This window comes from Barbus barbus (assembly GCF_936440315.1).
Source record: "Barbus barbus genome assembly, chromosome: 35".
Taxonomy (NCBI): domain Eukaryota; kingdom Metazoa; phylum Chordata; class Actinopteri; order Cypriniformes; family Cyprinidae; genus Barbus; species Barbus barbus.
In genome coordinates, this window is record NC_136763.1 from 21784599 (window position 1) to 21802617 (window position 18019).

The 18019-nt window shown below is 42.0% G+C and overlaps 1 protein-coding gene across 2 annotated transcripts; it reads left to right on the top strand.

Moving 5' to 3' along the window:
• The first annotated feature begins 8235 nt into the window (after positions 1-8235).
• LOC306855123 (uncharacterized protein) lies at positions 8236-16572 on the top strand. Of its 2 annotated transcripts, XM_079393572.1 has the most exons (8): positions 11407-11451; positions 11886-12383; positions 12510-12809; positions 12913-13695; positions 13966-14172; positions 15423-15775; positions 15862-16360; positions 16433-16572. In XM_079393572.1, exons 2-4 carry the CDS (start codon positions 12267-12269, stop codon positions 13585-13587), a joined length of 1092 nt encoding a protein of 363 aa, XP_079249698.1. In that variant the 5' UTR covers positions 11407-11451; positions 11886-12266; the 3' UTR covers positions 13588-13695; positions 13966-14172; positions 15423-15775; positions 15862-16360; positions 16433-16572. The 2 variants fall into 2 exon arrangements, with proteins under 2 accessions (XP_079249699.1, XP_079249698.1); XM_079393573.1 differs by lacking the exons at positions 12510-12809; positions 12913-13695; positions 13966-14172; ... (1 more) ...; positions 15862-16360; positions 16433-16572 and adding exons at positions 8236-8316; positions 8569-8635; positions 8951-10944; positions 11040-11129; positions 11205-11285 and having other exon boundaries at positions 11377-11451; positions 11886-12233.
• The last annotated feature ends 1447 nt before the right edge of the window (positions 16573-18019 follow it).

The window sequence follows — 18019 nt, forward strand, 5'->3', positions numbered from 1 at the left end:
TAGTTCAATATTTATTCTTTTTGTCATGTTTTTTTTTCAATCACTATTTAGGTTAAAAAAAAAATTCAGTTAGTAATGTAGGATATCAGAGACTGAATCAGACAATTTTAAGACGACAGCATTGGAAACAGAAGGAAATTTCAGACTTCAAATTTGACTTTACATATTTGATATATCAGGGATTCCTGTCCTCTGTAGAAAACCCATCATCAGGCCAGTTTATGGTTATGGCCATGTTTATTACCCCCGTAATATGGTTTACATGTAGCTTGTTAAATTATTGTTACACACTTAACGTACAGGTATCTTTCAGATTGCTAGAGGTAATAGTCTCTTTCTGATTTTCATTTCAGAAAATGTGCGCATACCCTGTTTTTCCCCGCCAATCGGCAACATCAACCCGACTCCTCATGCGCCATCGGTGGAGGCAAAGCGCCTTGAAAATGTGGAGTCTGGAAGGGCCAAACCTAACGAGGAGGTGCTGGCAGAGGCCTGTTCTTTTGTCAGCACAAACGGTGGAGACCCCCAGTGACCAGTTTTTAGTACTGGCTCACTGCAAACTTCTGTTTGGGAAGTACCAGGGACAGAGATTTAGATGGCTCCTGGAAAACTCTCTGGGGTACTCAGTGTATTTGGTGTTCAGCATTTCCAAAGAGACAATGCAAAGAAAAACCCTGTCAGAAAATAAACAACTGTTCCTACAGTACCCTTCTCATATTAGAGAGATGGCAGAAGAAGTGGAGAAGTATGAGAGGAAGCAGGAAATGCAAGCAGAAGCCCGGGCAACTGGAGACCAGGGCTACTTGATGGTGGATTTTGGTGACTTCTGGGGCCGGTCCATGAAGGATGTTTATGAGGACCAGGGCAAGGAGGCCCAAGCCCTCATCAGGTACCTGGTTAAGGCAGATTCCAGGCCCAACACCAACATGGCCATTTTCAAGACGTATGTCCTGAAAAGACGGGCTTCTGCTGTGGGCGCCAGTGTACGTCAGCCTGCACATCCACCTGCAGCCTCCAGTGCTTCTGCACCTCCACCTGCAGCCATCCGAGCTAGTATACAGCAGACCGCCGCAGTGAAAGCACTGCTGGCACGTGGCAAACATTTGTCTCCTTCACAGGTGGCGAGAAAACTCTTGTCACCAGTTAAACCCTGTGAATAGAAGTGTGAATACTGAATTTTCTCTACAACAGTTCTAAATGTATTCATTTATCATTATGGCAAACGTGTCCACTTTGTCTGTTTCTATATCCATTACTGCAGTCCACTTTACCTCCTCCAGCAACAGAACTCCCAGCCCGAAACTCCACACCGGCCCAAAGGCAGCTTTTCGCTACTGGTAAGCAAGCACCATCTGACATACGTTTGTTTCTGTTTATTGTTCAGAGTAATAGTTTTAACATTTGTGCTCCAGGCACTTCCGTTCCCACTGCTGAAGATGATGATGAGGAGCTGGTATTTGCTGCATCACAATGTGAAGCACAGCTAAATACAGGTGTGGCATATGACACAAATGCACATATTAAAGGAATGTTTTGTGAAAACACTGAGAAGCATTATTTTAGAAAGAAAAAAAAAATCAACAATTTTAAATATTTTTAGTTTACAATACAGAAATATGTCACATCAAGCCTCAAGCAGGATGCATTCTTTGAGTGCACTTCTTCAAAACCTTAAGGATATTCAATTCAATTCAAGTTTATTTGTATAGCGCTTTTTACGATACAAATCGTTGCAAAGCAGCTCTACAGGAATTTAAGTTTCCACAATATATTTATATATTGCAGAACCTTAATATGTTTGACTTATGGCAAAATTTGGTAATTCTGTATTGTCTGAGCATTGGCATCCTCCGAAGTCCTCTGAGGGGTTGGGATTATCTTTTCTCAGGTGTTCGGTCATCTCAGATCATTTAAGGGTTGGATCCAGACTGAAGCTTCTGTCATTCCTAGTTACCACGGGATGTTAATCCTGTGGCAGAAACAGAGAAACAAATAGAGACATAATTAGCTGCTGTTTCATCTAAGCAAAAATGATTTGTTCAACCCAAGCTAAAGAATAATAATAAATGTACATTTGATCAGATATAACTGCAGTACAAGATTATAAAATGCATTATGTGAATGCTTGGCTAAAGAGATGTGTTTTTAATCTACATTTAAACAGAGAGAGTGTGTCTGAACCCCGAACGTTATCAGGAAGGCTATTCCAGAGTTTGGGAGCCAAATGTTAAAAAGCTCTACCTCCTTTAGTGGAATTTGCTATCCTAGGTACTACCAAAAGTCCAGAGTTTTGCGACCTTAGGGAGCGGGTTGGATTGTAGCGTGGTAGAAGACAAGTTAGGTACGCAGGGGCTAAACCATTTAGGGCCTTATAGGCAAGTAATTATATTTTGTAAATGATACGGAACTGAATAGGTAGCCAGTGCAGAGACTGTAAAATTGGGGTAATATGATCATATTTTCTTGACCTGGTAAGAACTCTAGCCGCTGCATTTTGGACTATCTTTAGCTTGTTTATTGAAGATGCAGGACAATCACCTAGCAGTGCATTACAATAGTCCAGTCTAGAGGTCATGAATGCATGAACTAGCTTTTCTGCATCAGAAACAGGTAGCATGTTTCGAAGCTTGGTAATGTTTCTAAGATGGAAGAATGCTGTTTTTGTAACATGGGAAATATGATTTCAAAGGACAAGTTGCTGTCTAATATAACACCTAGATTTTTGACTTTAGAGGACGTAACGGTGCATCCGTCTAGTTGCAAATTGTAATCCAAGTGATTCTGTGTACTGTTTTTTGGTCCAATAAGTAATATCTCTGTCTTATCTGAATTTAATAGGAGGAAATTATTGCTTTTACATTTTTTACACAATCTATTAGCTTAGATAGTTTAGAAGTTTCCTCTGGTCTTGTTGAGATATATAGTTGAGTATCATCAGCATAACAATGAAAACTAATCCCGTATTTTCTAATATTACCAAGAGGCAACATGTATATTGAAAATAGCAGAGGACCTAGGACAGATCCTTATGGTACTCCATACTTTACTGGTGATAATTGTGATGACTCTCCTTTTAAATGAACAAAGTGGTAGCGATCGGACAGGTAGGATCTAAACCATCTTGGCGCCAACATGGCGCCGGTGATGGCAGCTATTGTGCATTGCTCTTCAGTGTTCGTATTGTTTTTGTTTGTTTTTCCTGTTTTTTGTTTTTCAAATAAGATCAGTTTTACCAGGGATGATCTGCTGAACATTCGGCAGAACACACCACAAAATCTTCTACCGGTTTTTGATTTTTCGGACGTTTTGCTGGACATTGTAGTTGGCGGAGCCGTAGCTCTGGTCAAACGCTACAGGAGGAGGCGCAGACGGGGGAAGAGAGCTGGAGCGCTCGTGAAACTTCGTCAGTGCGGATTTCGAACGGCGTTGCCTAGCATCCAGCTGGCGAATCTTCGCTCTCTACCCAACAAAACGGACAAACTCCTTCTGATCTCCCGGACAAAGAAGGATTTTTCTAACTCTGCTGCTTTGTGTTTCACGGAAACCTGGCTGAATGGTGACATACCGGACAGCGCGATTCATCTGCCTAATTACCAGCTGATCAGAGCAGATCGGGACACGGAATCAACGGGGAAATCGCGTGGCGGCGGGACGTGCTTTTACATCAATGAGAGGTGGTGTACAGATGTAACTGTGTTAAAGAAGATGTGCTGTTCAGATCTAGAAACGCTCTTCATTAACTGCAAGCCATTCTATTCGCCGCGGGAGTTCTGCTCGTTCATTCTCATGAGTGTCTACATTCCACCGCAAGCGCACGTGAGCACAGCTTTACAGAAACTCGCTGATCTGATCACAGAGAGTGAGCAACAACACCCGGACTCTGTTTTAATCATTCTCGGGGACTTTAATAAAGCAAATCTCTCCCGCAAACTGCCAAAATACAGACAGCACATCACATGTCCCACCAGAGACAGTAATATATTGGATCACTGTTACACAACAATAAAGGACGCACATCACTCGGTTCCACGAGCAGCTTCAGGACTCTCTGATCACTGTTTGTTTCATTTTATTCCGTCCTACAGGCAGAAACTTAAGTCTGCAAAGCCTGTATTAAGATCTGTTAAAAGATGGACTAACGAAACAGAGCAGGATCTACAAGCCTGTTTCGACCTCACTGATTGGACTTATGTGAGGACATGTGCATTCCTACCAGGACTCATCTCTTCTACAACAATGACAAACCATGGTTCACTGCCAAACTCAGACAGCTCCGTCAGGCCAAAGAAGATGCTCACAGAAAGGGGGATAAAGTCTTGTACAAACAGGCCAAATACACACTGGAAAAGTTTCTCAGAGTGGCAAAGAGGAATTATTCTGACAAGCTCAGGAACAAATTCTCTTCCAGTGATCCTGCTTCAGTGTGGATAGGATTGAAGGACATCACCAGCTACAAGACACCATCCCCCAGCACTCTGGAGAATCAACACCTGGCAGACGACTTAAACGAGTTCTTTTGTCGTTTTGAACGATCAACCCACACCCGCCCAGAACACCTCTTCACACAACCATTAACACCTCCAGCAACCCCTCTCTCCCCCACACCTACAATTCAAATCAGCGAAGATGATGTGTGTCAGGTCTTCAGGAAGAACAAAAGAAGCACCTGGTCCAGACGGTGTGTCACCAGCCTGTCTGAAAATCTGTGCTGATCAGCTGGCCCCCATCTTCACACAGATCTTCAATAGATCACTGGAGCTGTGTGAAGTCCCGTCATGCTTCAAACGCTCCACCATCATCCCCGTCCCAAAGAAACCCAAAATTACTGGACTTAATGACTACAGACCTGTGGCCCTAACATCTGTAACCATGAAATCATTCGAAAGACTGGTTTTGGCTTATCTGAAGGACATCACTGGACCCTTACTGGACACCCTGCAGTTTGTCTACAGAGCAAACAGGTCTGTGGATGATGCAGTCAACATGGGACTGCCCTTCATCCTGCAGCATCTGGACAGACCAGGGACTTATGTGAGGATCCTGTTTGTGAACTTCAGCTCCGCTTTTAACACCATTATCCCAGAAACCCTTCAAAATAAACTAACTCAGCTCTTCGTCCCCACCTCCGTCTGTCAGTGGATCAACAGCTTCCTGACAGACAGACAGCAGTTAGTAAAGCTTGGTAAATTCACATCCAGCACTCGAACCATCAGCACTGGAGCTCCTCAGGGCTGCGTTCTCTCCCCACTGCTCTTCTCCCTCTACACCAACGACTGCACATCTAAAGACCCCTCTGTCAAGCTCCTGAAGTTTGCAGACGACACCACACTGATCGGCCTCATCCAGGACGGTGACGAGTCTGCTTACAGACAGGAGGTTAAGGAGCTGGCTGTCTGGTGCAGTCTCAACAACCTGGAGCTTAACACGCTCAAAACTGTGGAGATGATTGTGGACTTCAGGAGAAACCCCCCTGCACTCCCCCCACTCACCATCATGAACAGCACTGTGGCTGCAGTGGAGTCATTCAGATTCCTGGGCACCACCATCTCTCAGGACCTGAAGTGGGACATTCACATTAACTCCATTGTCAGGAAGGCCCAGCAGAGGTTGTACTTTCTTCACCAGCTGAGGAAGTTCAACCTGCCACAGGACTTACTGAAACAGTTCTACTCTGCCATCATGGAATCCATCCTCTGCACCTCAATAACTGTCTGGTTCAGCTCAGCTACCAAATCTTACCACAGAAGACTAGGGAGGGTAGTCCGGACTGCTGAGTGAATCATTGGTGAAACCCTCCCCACTCTCCAAGAACTGTACTCATCCAGAGTGAGCAAAAGGGCTGGCAAAATCACTCTGGACCCCTCACATCCAGCACACAACCTCTTTGAACTGTTACCGTCTGGTCGACGTTACAGAGCTCTGTGCACCAGAACGACCAGACACAGGAGCAGTTTCTTCCCTCAGTCAATACATCTCATGAACACTCAACAATAAACGTGGAACACAAAACTAATACATTATCCATTCACCACACTCACTTATTTAATTTTTATTTTTCTCATTTCTAATTTGCAGATACTTGACCTGTATATACATAGTTGTCTATATTATATATTATGTTTTTTTTTTTTTTTTGCTGCTTTGTACATTGGTTATTGGCTATTTCTTGTTATCTTGTTTTTATTACCTGTGTCCTGTCCTGTTACTGTCTTTCTGTTGCACTGTGGAGCTTCTGTCACTACAACAAATTCCTTGTATGTGTAAACATACTTGGCCAATAAAGCTCATTCTGATTCTGATTCTGATTCTGATCTTAAAGCCTGTCCTTGAATACCAGTATAGTTTTGTAATCGATCTATGAGTATATCATGGTCTATAGTGTCGAACGCAGCACTAAGATCAAGTAATACTAGCAATGAGAGGCAGCCTTGATCTGAAGCAAGAAGCAAGTCATTTGTAATTTTAACAAGTGCAGTTTCTGTACTATGGTGAGGCCTGAAACCTGACTGAAATTCTTCATAGAGATAATTTTTTTGCAAGAAGGAGCACAATTGAGCAAACACAACTTTTTCTAAAATTTTAGACATAAACGTAAGATTTGAAATGGGTCTGTAATTTGCCAGTTCATTAGAATCTAGTTGTGGTTTCTTAATAAGAGGCTTAATAGCCGCCAGCTTGAATGGTTTTGGGACGTGACCTAAAGATAACGATGAGTTAATAATATTGAGAAGCGGTTCTTCTGCTACAGGTAACAACTCTTTCAGTAGTTTAGTGGGTACAGGATCTAATAAACACGTTGTTGGTTTAGATGCACTGATAAGTTTATTTAGCTCTTCCTGTCCTATAGTTGTAAAGCACTGCGGTTTTTCTTTGGGTGTGATGAATGAAGCTGAAATACTAGACGCAGTAGAATCTACATTTGATATTGTATTTCTGATGTTATCTATTTTATCAGTAAAGAAATTCATAAAGTCATTACTATTAAATTGTGAGGGAATATTTAGATCGGGTGGGTTCTGTTTATTTGTTAATCTAGCCACTGTGCTAAATAAGAACTTTAGATTGTTTTAGTTATTATCTATGAGTTTGCGGATATGCTCTACCCTGGCAGTTTTTAGAGCCTGTCTATAAAGTAGGCTGATCCAAGAATTATGCAGGCTGTATGGGATTTCGAAAACTCGCACCACGCCCTACCGACCACAAGGGAACGGTCAATGCGAACGTTTTAATAGAACAATGCATGATTTGCTGCGTACTTTGCCTCCGGAGGAAAAACGCCATTGGCCAGACCATCTTGCGCAGGTAGTATATGCTTACAATACCACAGATCACCAGTCCACTGGGTATTCTCCTTATGTCCTTATGTTTGGACAAGAGCCCCATTTACCTGTTGATTTTCTGTTGGGATTGGATAACCAGGTCCAGAGTGAAGTAGACTGGGTGGTGGACCATAGAGACAATTTGGAACGAATATTCAGTAAGGCCCGAGCCCGCCTTCAATGTGCCACAGAACATCGTGCCCGATCAAATGACCTAAAGGTACGACATGAACAACTAAGAGAAGGCCAGGTTGTGTATCAGAGAGCCCATAATATAAAAGGCAGGAATAAGATCCAGGATGCTTGGGATCCAACCCCCTATAAAGTGGTCCGGTGCCCAGATGGACATGGAGCGGTGTATGCTATTGCCCCTGCAGATGGAGGTGGTAATATTAGACATATTCACCATTGTGAGTTGCGACCAGTTTATACACCCCCGAATGATCCTGGACTTCTAGATTTATTTGACCAGCAGGAAACTTTAAGAGATGAAGATATGGTAGTGGTGTCCCTAACGCCTGAGTAGGCATCTGCCCAAGATCGAGTTATTAGGCCTCAACTTTTACAGGAAGATAATACCAACTTCTGTACTTCAGTAGTGGATTATGCAGAGGACCATCAGCCTCAACAACAGGAAGCTGTAGTAAGGCGTACAAGGAGAGCAACAGCTGGGCATCATTCAAATCCATATCGTCTTCCTCAGTCAGCCTCTACTACTGAAGTCCAGTTAAATGATCAGGTCGCTCTCCCTATGATAAGGCTGTCCAGTAATGGTTCGAATGTAATGTTCTGCCCCTGGTTGTAGTATCGACGTAATCGACGGGACGTCGATTTTAATCTGAGGGGGTAGATTGTAATGGGACATGGGTGGGGCACTACAAGTCCCATCAGCCCTAGCGCTATATAAGGAAGTAGTGAGGTTTGTTTGCTCTCTCTCGCTTCCTGTTCTTGACTATGAGTTGTGGATGTCGCGGCACATCTAAAACTTCAACTGCTGGTAGGTAGAGAGATTAGTTTGCTCTCTCGCTTCCTCTTTTCTGCATTGATTGTGAGTCATGTGTAAATGCTGTCGTGGCAGATTGATCACTTCAGAAGAAGAGTAGTGTACGAGCAGTTATGTTAAATGCTGGTACAGCGTTATTGAGAGTTGAATATGTGATACACACCGTGAAGGAGGTAGTAGTTTTATAATTTTATGAAATTGTTTTTAGGATTACGGTTTAATGATTTTATTTTCTTTTGTTTTTAGTGTTTTTGCTGGATTATTGCCTGACTGATTGTTGCCTGAGTAGCAGTCAAAATAACGGATGTTAGAGGTATTGTTTAATTTGAAGGGAACCTTTGAATGTTTTTTTATGTGTAGCATGTATTTTGAATGTTTTATTTTATTGATGTGTTTTTTATATTGTAAATAATTCTTTGTTGTAATTAACTGTGTTTCCCCTTGCAGGGATGCACGGTTACCGTTTACTTTAGATTTAATTGTCTTGGGTTTATTTATTGCTTTTGGTGGATGTTGGACCATAATTGTATAGGGAAAACCTAGGCCATAAAAGGGTGGTTTCATTGTACTGACTGGTCTGCTCTACTTGCATTACCCACTGTTAATTAGTTTTTCTTCCTTTTTGTAGATTTCCTTTTTAAACCAACGATGGCTTCTGGGTTACCCTCACTGTGTGGATGGCGGTGGTGAGGTGGCTGGGAACGTGTGGTGGTTTGGTCACTTTATTTGTGTTTCTTCCTTTTTTTTAGGTTTGCAGTGTGATTTGCTGTGAGCGTTGTTGTGGTGAGAGCATGTTGAATGCCACTCTGTCTTCACGATATAGGTAACCCGTGGCTATCTGTCGGTTGATTTTGTTTTGTTTCTTTTCATTTTCTTTGTGGGTATTTGCATTGACGATCTGTTATCTTTTTAACATGCTGAAGTGTTTGAATAAAAAATGTGCCTGTTGATTAAAGTTGCACTACCGCCTTGCACCTGGTTATTTACCCCATGTGGGTCTTAAAGTTACAATATGAAATAAAAATAATTATAATGCATTATATTAAAAGTAATTTACGGTACAAGTTACAATACTAATATTTATGAAATAAATTCCTCTTTTTCAAATGTTCAAACCCTCCTGCTTTTCACATGTTAAATTCATGCTTTTAATTTTTTTTTATTATTATCAGACTCTATGCAAATGTGTAAATAAAGTAAACTTAGCACACATTGCATTTAAAAAAACAGATCATATTATGTGATTATCTTGCAGCATATTATTAACTACAGCTATTAAAAACTTTTTTTGTTAATTGAAAGAAATATATTAAATGAGAAAGTTAAACCAAATAAAAATATGAAATAAAATGAAACCCTACAATTACTAACTGAAAAAAAAATTAACCTGAATAGTGATTGAAAAAAAACATGACAAAAAGAATAAATATTGAACTAAAATAAAAAAAAAAGACTGAAAATATAAAGCTAATTTAAAATATTAATAAAAACTGTAATGGCATATAAAAAAATACTAAACTAACACAGTCGTGCTGCCCCATTTATTTATTTGAATTTTACACTGTGTGCACAGTCATGGTTTAAGACGACAGCATTGGAAACAGAAGGAAATTTCAGACTTCATATTTGACTTTACATATTTGATATATCAGGGATTCCTGTTCTCTGTAGAAAACTCATCAAGCCAGTTTATGGTTATGGCCATGTTTATTACCACAGTAATATGGTTTACATGTAACTTGTTAAATTATCGTTACACACTTAAAGTACAGGTATCTTTCAGATTGCTAGAGGTAATGGTCTCTTTCTGATTTTCATTTCAAAAAATGTACGCATACCCTGTTTTTCCCCGCCAATCGGCAATATCAACCCGACCTCTCATGATTCCATCGGAGGAGGCAAAGCGCCTTGAAAATGTGGAGTCTGGAAGGGCCAAATCTAACGAGGAGGTGCTGGCAGAGGCCAGTTCTTTTGTCAGCACAAACGGTGGAGACCCCAGTGACCAGTTTTTAGTACTGGCTCACTGCAAACTTCAGTTTGGGAAGTACCAGGGCCAGAGATTTAGATGGCTCCTGCAAAACTCTCTGGGGTACGCAGTGTATTTAGTGCTCAGCATTTCCAAAGACACAGCGCAAAAAAACCCTCTGTCAGAAAATAAACAACTGTTCCTACAGTACACTTCTCATATTAGAGAGATGGCAGAAGAAGTGGAGAAGTATGAGAGGAAGCAGGAAATGCAAGCAGAAGCCCGGGCAACTGGAGACCAAGGCTACTTGATGGTGGAGTTTGGTGACTTCCAGGGCCGGTCCATGAAGGATGTTTATGAGGACCAGAGCAAGGAGGCCCAAGCCCTCATCAGGTACCTGGTTAAGGCAGATGCCAGGCCCAACACCAACATGGCCATTTTCAAAACGTATGTCCTGAAAAGACGGGCTTCTGCTGTGGGCGCCAGTGTACGTCAGCCTGCACATCCACCTGCAGCCTCCAGTGCCTCTGCACCTCCACCTGCAGCCATCCGAGCTGGTGTACAACAGATCGCCACAGTGAAAGCGCTGCTGGCACGTGGCAAACATTTGTCTCCTTCACAGGTGGCGAGAAAACTCTTGTCACCAGTTAAACCCTGTGAGTAGAAGTGTGAAAACCGAATTTTCCCTACAACAGTTCTACATGTATTCATTTATCATTATGGCAAACTTGTCCACTTTGCCTGTTTCCAGATCCATTACTGCAGTCCACTTTACCTCCTCCAGCAACAGAGCTCCTTGCCCGAAGATCTACATCGGCCCAAAAGCAGCTTTTCGCTACTGGTAAGCAAGCACCATCTGACATACGTTTGTCTCTGTTTATTGTTCAGAGTAACAGATTTAACATTTGTGCTCCAGGCACATCCATTCCCACTGCTGAAGATGATGATGAGGAGCTGGTATTTGCTGCATCACAATGTGAAGCACAGCTAAATACAGGTGTGGTATATGACACAAATGCACATATTAAAAGAATGTTTTGTGAAAACACTGAGAAGACACTTTTAAATATTTTTTGTTTACAATACAGAATTATGTCACATCAAGCCTCAAGCGGGATGCATTCTTTGAGTGCACTTCTTCAAAACCTTAAGGATATCCAAAGGTGTCAGTGCATTTATTTGCGTTGCCAGACTTACCCGCTGTTAAACAATCACCGGATAACTTTTTCACACCGCTTGCTCTACTCACTCACTCTTTAGCTCCCCCTCAGCAGATAGGATGGTGGAGGTTCTTTGTTCTAATGATTAGAGGGACAGTTTTTCCTTACTTTATCTGTGTGCATGCTTCATGTCTGTGGGCATCATTACTTTATACTGAATTCATCACACCTCATTTTCCTTATTCCATTCCATCTGATCCTCAAAGTGCACACTGTGTTTTTTGCTTCTTAACACTAGTACCATTTTCTTCACTAATTATTAATACTTGTCCAAAATTACTGCTTCACAGGCTACTTCATTTGTGGGCTGCATTCATGGCATATTACTATCAAATGCAACAGTCATCCTTACATTGTTTTTGTTACTGTTCACTCAGAGGCCTGTGCCGGCCCGTCTCCATCAGCAGAAGCAGCCAAAACACCAGATCCTCCACATCATCAGCCACCAGCTGAGCTTCCAAGTCACTGGAAAGATCATCTTCCACCTTTCCGGCATGAGTGGATCCGGAACACTCTATTTAAAGCCAACCCGCGAACCGGCAAGCCACAACTAGTGCCCCAGCTGAAGCTTTGGTGGTATCCTCCTCAGCCACCTGCCTCACCCGACCTCTTCTTCTGTCGCCCCCTTTTCTTATGGATGCCGCTGAAGATGTGCTTGTTTCCTCTTGCCTGTGTTCGCCCAGACTGTGGTAAGCACAGACTTACTGCAGCAGGACTTTACCGTACCGTGCGCAAAGTCTTGGACATCGACGGGTGGTATGACCTGGCCACTGAGTATCTGGAATATCCTGAAAATATCCTGCCTGGTCCGAGGACATCTTAGGACAGCTGGATATGGGCCACCGCAGTCAGTTTCCAGCTTTGCTGACATACAGGTAATTCATAATGACAATCATTCATTATTAGGCGCCTTTATTTGTGTTATTCTTTACCAACCAAAAGTATTTGCATGATTATACTGTTGTTTCCTTCGATACTCATGTGACAACCGGGTGCTGAAGATGATGAGGGAGAGGACACTGGGCAACAGTGTGACTCAGCTTTACAAGAAGCTGATGGAACAGCACAGTGAGGCATGGACACAACGTGTCCTGCAGTACCTGACTGCCTGCGAACCATTCACAAGGTCCTCCCTTGTGCAGCCTCCTGTGTTTGCTGAGCCTCCCATTTTACCTGCTCTACTTAAACCTAAGTGGCTGTTAGCCGTTTACGCCAGGGATGTTCTGGGGCGACAGCACGAGGTCAAGGCCAAAATAACATCTGTCTTTGGCTGTGTTCTCAAGATGGACTCCACAAAAAAGGTATTTTTTTCAGACCCGCTTTTATCCAGAAATTTGCCAGAGATATGGATATGTGTGTGTACATAATGAACACAGTTTTTGACCCTTTCATTTTTCCCAATAGGTCACAAAGAAACTTGCTGGTGCTGCTTCAGGAACAGCTGCCTGGTGCACAAATGTGGGAAATGAACACGGGCAAGTCCTTGTCTCTGTGCTGACATCCGCCGAGGGACATGGACCGGACGCCATGGCAGATGGCCTGATGAAACGCTACCGGGAGGCAGGAGAGGCAGCCCCAAAAGTGATGTACGTGGACAGAGATTGCTGCAGTCAGCACGGCCAGTCTCGGGTGAAGATCATGTTTTCGGAGTGGAATGAGCTTGAAGTGCGCCTCGACATCTGGCATTTCATGCGGCGATTTGCTGCAGGTGTCACGACAGAGGCTCATCCGCTCTACGGGATCTTCATGGCACGTCTGTCCACATGCATCTTTCAGTGGGATCCAGAGGATGTGGCTGCTCTTCGCCGTGCAAAGGAGGATGAGCTGGCGGCAAAGAAGACTGGCCACATCTCGGAAAGGGCGGTCAGTGCTCGCATTACCCGGAGGGAGTTGGTACTGCACTGCCGGAGGAGGACCAGGGGGCCGGAGGAGACCACCAGATCGATTGGATCACTGATCGATCTGTTTGTCAGTGCAGACGGAAAGGACACTCTGGGAGTTCCTCTGCTGGACTATGGAAGGAACAGCGGAAGCACATTCCGTGTATCCAAGACCCAGAGAACTTTCCGCTCTACATGAAGAAGGGGACACTGAAGAAAGGCGGTGTGGAGCTGTACTGCTACAGGTGTGCCTGTGGCTCTACCTCCTTGGAGTCATTCCACCTCCACCTGAACCGTTTTATTCCAGGTATTACATACATACGAATTACTAATTTTTCTGTAAAAAATATAAGCACTGTAACTGCTTCCATTAGTTTAAAGTAATGTCACATTAATAAATGCAGTTTATAAATTACAGTTATTTTACTGTAGTAGCTCTGGTTATAATGACAATAATTTTTCATGTAACTACATTACTCTATTACATGTAACAAGTTACTTCATAGCACCTCATGTGTAGTACATATCTTGAACATATGTGACATATAAAAGCCTTTTTTGTTTATTTAACTTTTAGGAACCAGTGCCAGTGATGCGCATTTTCAGGCCCATCTCCTTGAGGGCTTGATGCGTTGGAATGATGACCGGATGGAAGACGCCATAAAAGGAACGCCTTCCATGCGGTCATATGGCAGTGCCATGAGAGAGGCTGTGGACCAGCTTAGCCGAACAGTCTTTAGGAAGCCCTGGGATGAGCGCTATCGCCCTCCTGGAGCATATACAGGCAAGAAATTAATTTGTTCTTTTGTAATATTCTACTAAGTTATGCATTTAGCCTTTAACCTGTTTAATCCCATTTTTTTCCAGACATAAAAAATATCCAGATGATGTGTCATTAGTAACCCTTTGAAATAATCAATAATATTTTTATATATATATTTCTTTTTTTTTTGGAAAACTGTGAGAATTTCTGTTTTATGGTCAGTCACAAGTAGCCCAGCTATTTTAAACTCTGCTTCATCACATTCTAGGGTTACTATTATGCATATTAACCGTTACACTTTATTTTGATAGTCCACTTTAGACATTCTACTAACTTTAAGTTACTTTGTAACTACATGTCAACTAATTCTCAGTAGGGTAGGTTTATGGTTAGCAGAATAAGTTGACATATACTTGCAAAGTTTCTCATAATCAGTATGTTGTATGTTGTGGACCCATCAAAATAAAGTGTTAGAAGATATTAAGCAGGCAGTCTACTAATACTATAATGACTGATAGTTGACATGGAGTTGCAACTGTTGCTACTGTTAGTAGAAAGTCCATTTTAGACAATCGAAATACAGTTAAAATACAAAAAACAATACAACCTTCAACGTATTTCAAAATTGTTACTTTTACTGTAACATATATCATAAAATTGTTATATTAGTGCTACCAGTATTACAACATAAATATTGAAACTTATTTGTGACATTTGAACTTTTAATTTAGTGCAATATTTTGTAATTTTAGACATTTTAGTGCAGCTTTCACTAACAACTGCAATTGGATTTATATGTATACCTAAATTCACTGTTATCCCACCGGAATGTTTACTCATTCTTTGACCACACTCAACAAAACTGACTAATTGTGAATTCATATATTAATACTAGACACCTTAAAGATAATGTGGACCAAAAATCTTTGTCGTATGTTAACACACTTTAACTGGTGTGTTTAGCTGGTGCAATTTTGTTTTGGAGCTTTGATGCAGTCATCATCTTCTCAAGGTGAAAACAGGAAATAAACTGCTCTGGTCCTGTGACAATTTGCATTAACCATGTGAAACTGCACATATTTAATTGAGACCCTTTATTTTTTCCATATTTGCAGGAGATGCAATAAAACTTCAGTCAGAAAGGGTTTTAGAGCTTTATAAGTGAAAACCTTTTTAACATTCACTATTGTGACCGGTGGGATTAAATGTTTTAATGTACTAGACAAAATATTGAGAACACTTTCTTTTTTCCCCCCATTTTATTCTTGTAGGTGAATTGCTGGGAATGGAGTACCTTTACAGCCAGACTGGCAAAACACTGACTCCAGTGCTCCAGAACCCAGAGGAGGAAGACAGACTGGGGGAGGAAGTTGAAGACCAGGACCTGCAAGATGAGGGGTTTGAGGAAGAGATCATGGAGGACATCACAGTTCCAGTGCTGTATGAGGATGACCCCTGCCGTAATCTCGAAAACAGCCCCTCATCTTTGCCTCTGCCTCAGTCCCCAGCGTCACTGGCTGAACCGACCACATCATCTGGTGGAGAAGGACAGCCTCTTGCCCCTACCCCTTTAGTGCTGTCACAGCCATCCGACACTGGAAGCAGTCTCTCCGACAAGGCTCCGGTAAGACACTTTAAGGGCTTTATTTAATTCCAATCTGATTTTATTCCACATATATTAACATTTAATCTGCATTTACTAGGGAGCAGTCATTGGACCTGATGGCATCGCTGGGTGGGACAAGGTCCAGGATCTGGCTGGTTACCTGGTGGGTCTTCGTGAGGCTCCGTACCTCACTGACCTGCAGGTGACAGAGGCCATCCAGTTGTGGACAGCTCTTCCTGAAACTGATAAACAGCGGGTCAACTATCAGCCTCGACATCAGCCTCAGCTCACACATGGGCGCTTTAAAGCACCGAAGCGGTCCGGAGTCACACCGGGTGTGGAGAGTGTGAAACGGTGTCTGATTGGACATCCTGGGGGTCCAGCGCAGTGGCCCAACACCAGCCGCTTGGTTGAGGCCATTTGTATCCAGCTTTGTGCTTTACACAAGTCGCCGACCAAGAAGGCTGGAGTTTGCACCCCCAGGTGGTCTAAAATCCTCTCAGATTACCACCACATCCGAGAGCTGGTGCTTAACAGTCGCAGGCTGATGGATGAAACCATGATCCAGCTGTTTGAGCTAAACCAGAAGACACTCATTCAGTGGTAAGCAAGGCACATTATTTGCTTCAAATTAATTGAATACTTCTAAACATATATAAGTAATTTATTTTTCAGGTTTCAACGGCAGCAGAAGAATCAGGAAATGAGTGTCCTCGCTCAGGGACTGACTCCACCTGACCCAATTGCTGTGGCCGATACGCAGCTTCCTCCACAGAGGGAAAAGTTGGATGAAGCGCCATCGACATCAGGCCCAAAACATCCATTTGTCCTTCTGCCAAATCGAGAAGGACAGGCTCCAATTATGCGACCAGGTCGACGGCCCGCTGCTGCCACCACAGAGTGCCCCATTGCACCTGCCCCTACAGCACCAGGAGCTATGCAGCACATTTCAACACCTGGGTCATTGTTAGGCACACTAGTCCTTAACCCGGACATGACTGTGGCAATGGTGATTCCCTCTTCTGCTGCTTCGACATCCGGTGCAGGCCCAGCTCCACCTGCTCCTGTGTCTGATGCGCCTGTGTTCCGTTACACCCAGAGGAACAGGCGCCGGCGGGCTCTGGAGGAGGAAAGCAGAGTCCATAAGAGGAAATATGTGCGAGGGGTTACTTTTAACACATGCAGCAAATGTGGGCAGCCTAAAACTAAAGAGTTTGGCCATAGCCGATATGGTAATGCCACATTTTGCTCTCGTGCCTCAGATGGCAAATCTTTAGATGACTGGTTGGCAGAACAGCGGCAGCAAAATAAAGGCTAAACTCCACCACCTCAATAAATAATATCATTCCTGTATATATTTTGTATATATTACATGGGCCCACTCTTTCATATTGTCCTGTATCCTCAATAAATAATTTATTTCCTGAATATATGTTGTATATATTACGTGTATTCGTTTTAATAAAACATTTGAACATTTGAAGTGTCTTTTGATCAGATAAATTAAATCTGATAAATCATCAAATTATATCCCACACACAAAAAACATCTTTGAAGAAACATTTTAATTCATTTTATTTAACCATAAACATAAACCTGTAATATGCTTTTTAAAAATAATATACACAAAATAATATCAATCAACTACTGAAACATTTTTATTAATTTTATTTAACCATAAACTGTAATATGCTTTTTAAAAATAATATACACAAAATAATATCAATCAACTACTGAAACATTTTTATTAATTTTATTTAAACATAAACCTGTAATATGATTTTTAAAAATAATATACACAAAATAATATCAATCAACTACTGAAACATTTTTATTAATTTTATTTAACCATAAACATAAACTGTAATATGCTTTTTAAAAATAATATACACAAAATAATAAATATCAATCAACTACTGATTTTTTTTATTAATTTTATTTAACCCTAAACATAAGCATGTCATATACATTTTTTTAAATAATATACACAAAATAATAAATATCAATCAATATAATGTCCAGGGCGTGATTAATGAAAAAAGCAGGTGGGGATGGGGGGCATGTTTTTAATACGACGGAAACTGTCCACGTGATGATTCTGACACTGTTTCGAATCGCTCCAATCGGATCGCGAATCATTTGATTCAGAAACGACTCAGTCGCGCAGTGCACGGGTTCGAATCCAGCCCGCAGAGGGTGACTCGTTTCATATGTAACTAAAACTGCTTCAAAATGCACGATAATATGTAATAATATAGCCAG

Excerpts from the sequence above, each read along its gene's own strand:
- LOC306855123 (XM_079393572.1), top strand. The coding sequence starts at position 12,267 with ATGACCTGGCCACTGAGTATCTGGAATATCCTGAAAATATCCTGCCTG. Across the intron at positions 12,384-12,509 it reads CCAGCTTTGCTGACATACAG|ATGATGAGGGAGAGGACACT; the intron begins GTAATTCATAAT and ends CGGGTGCTGAAG. Across the intron at positions 12,810-12,912 it reads AGATGGACTCCACAAAAAAG|GTCACAAAGAAACTTGCTGG; the intron begins GTATTTTTTTCA and ends TTTTCCCAATAG.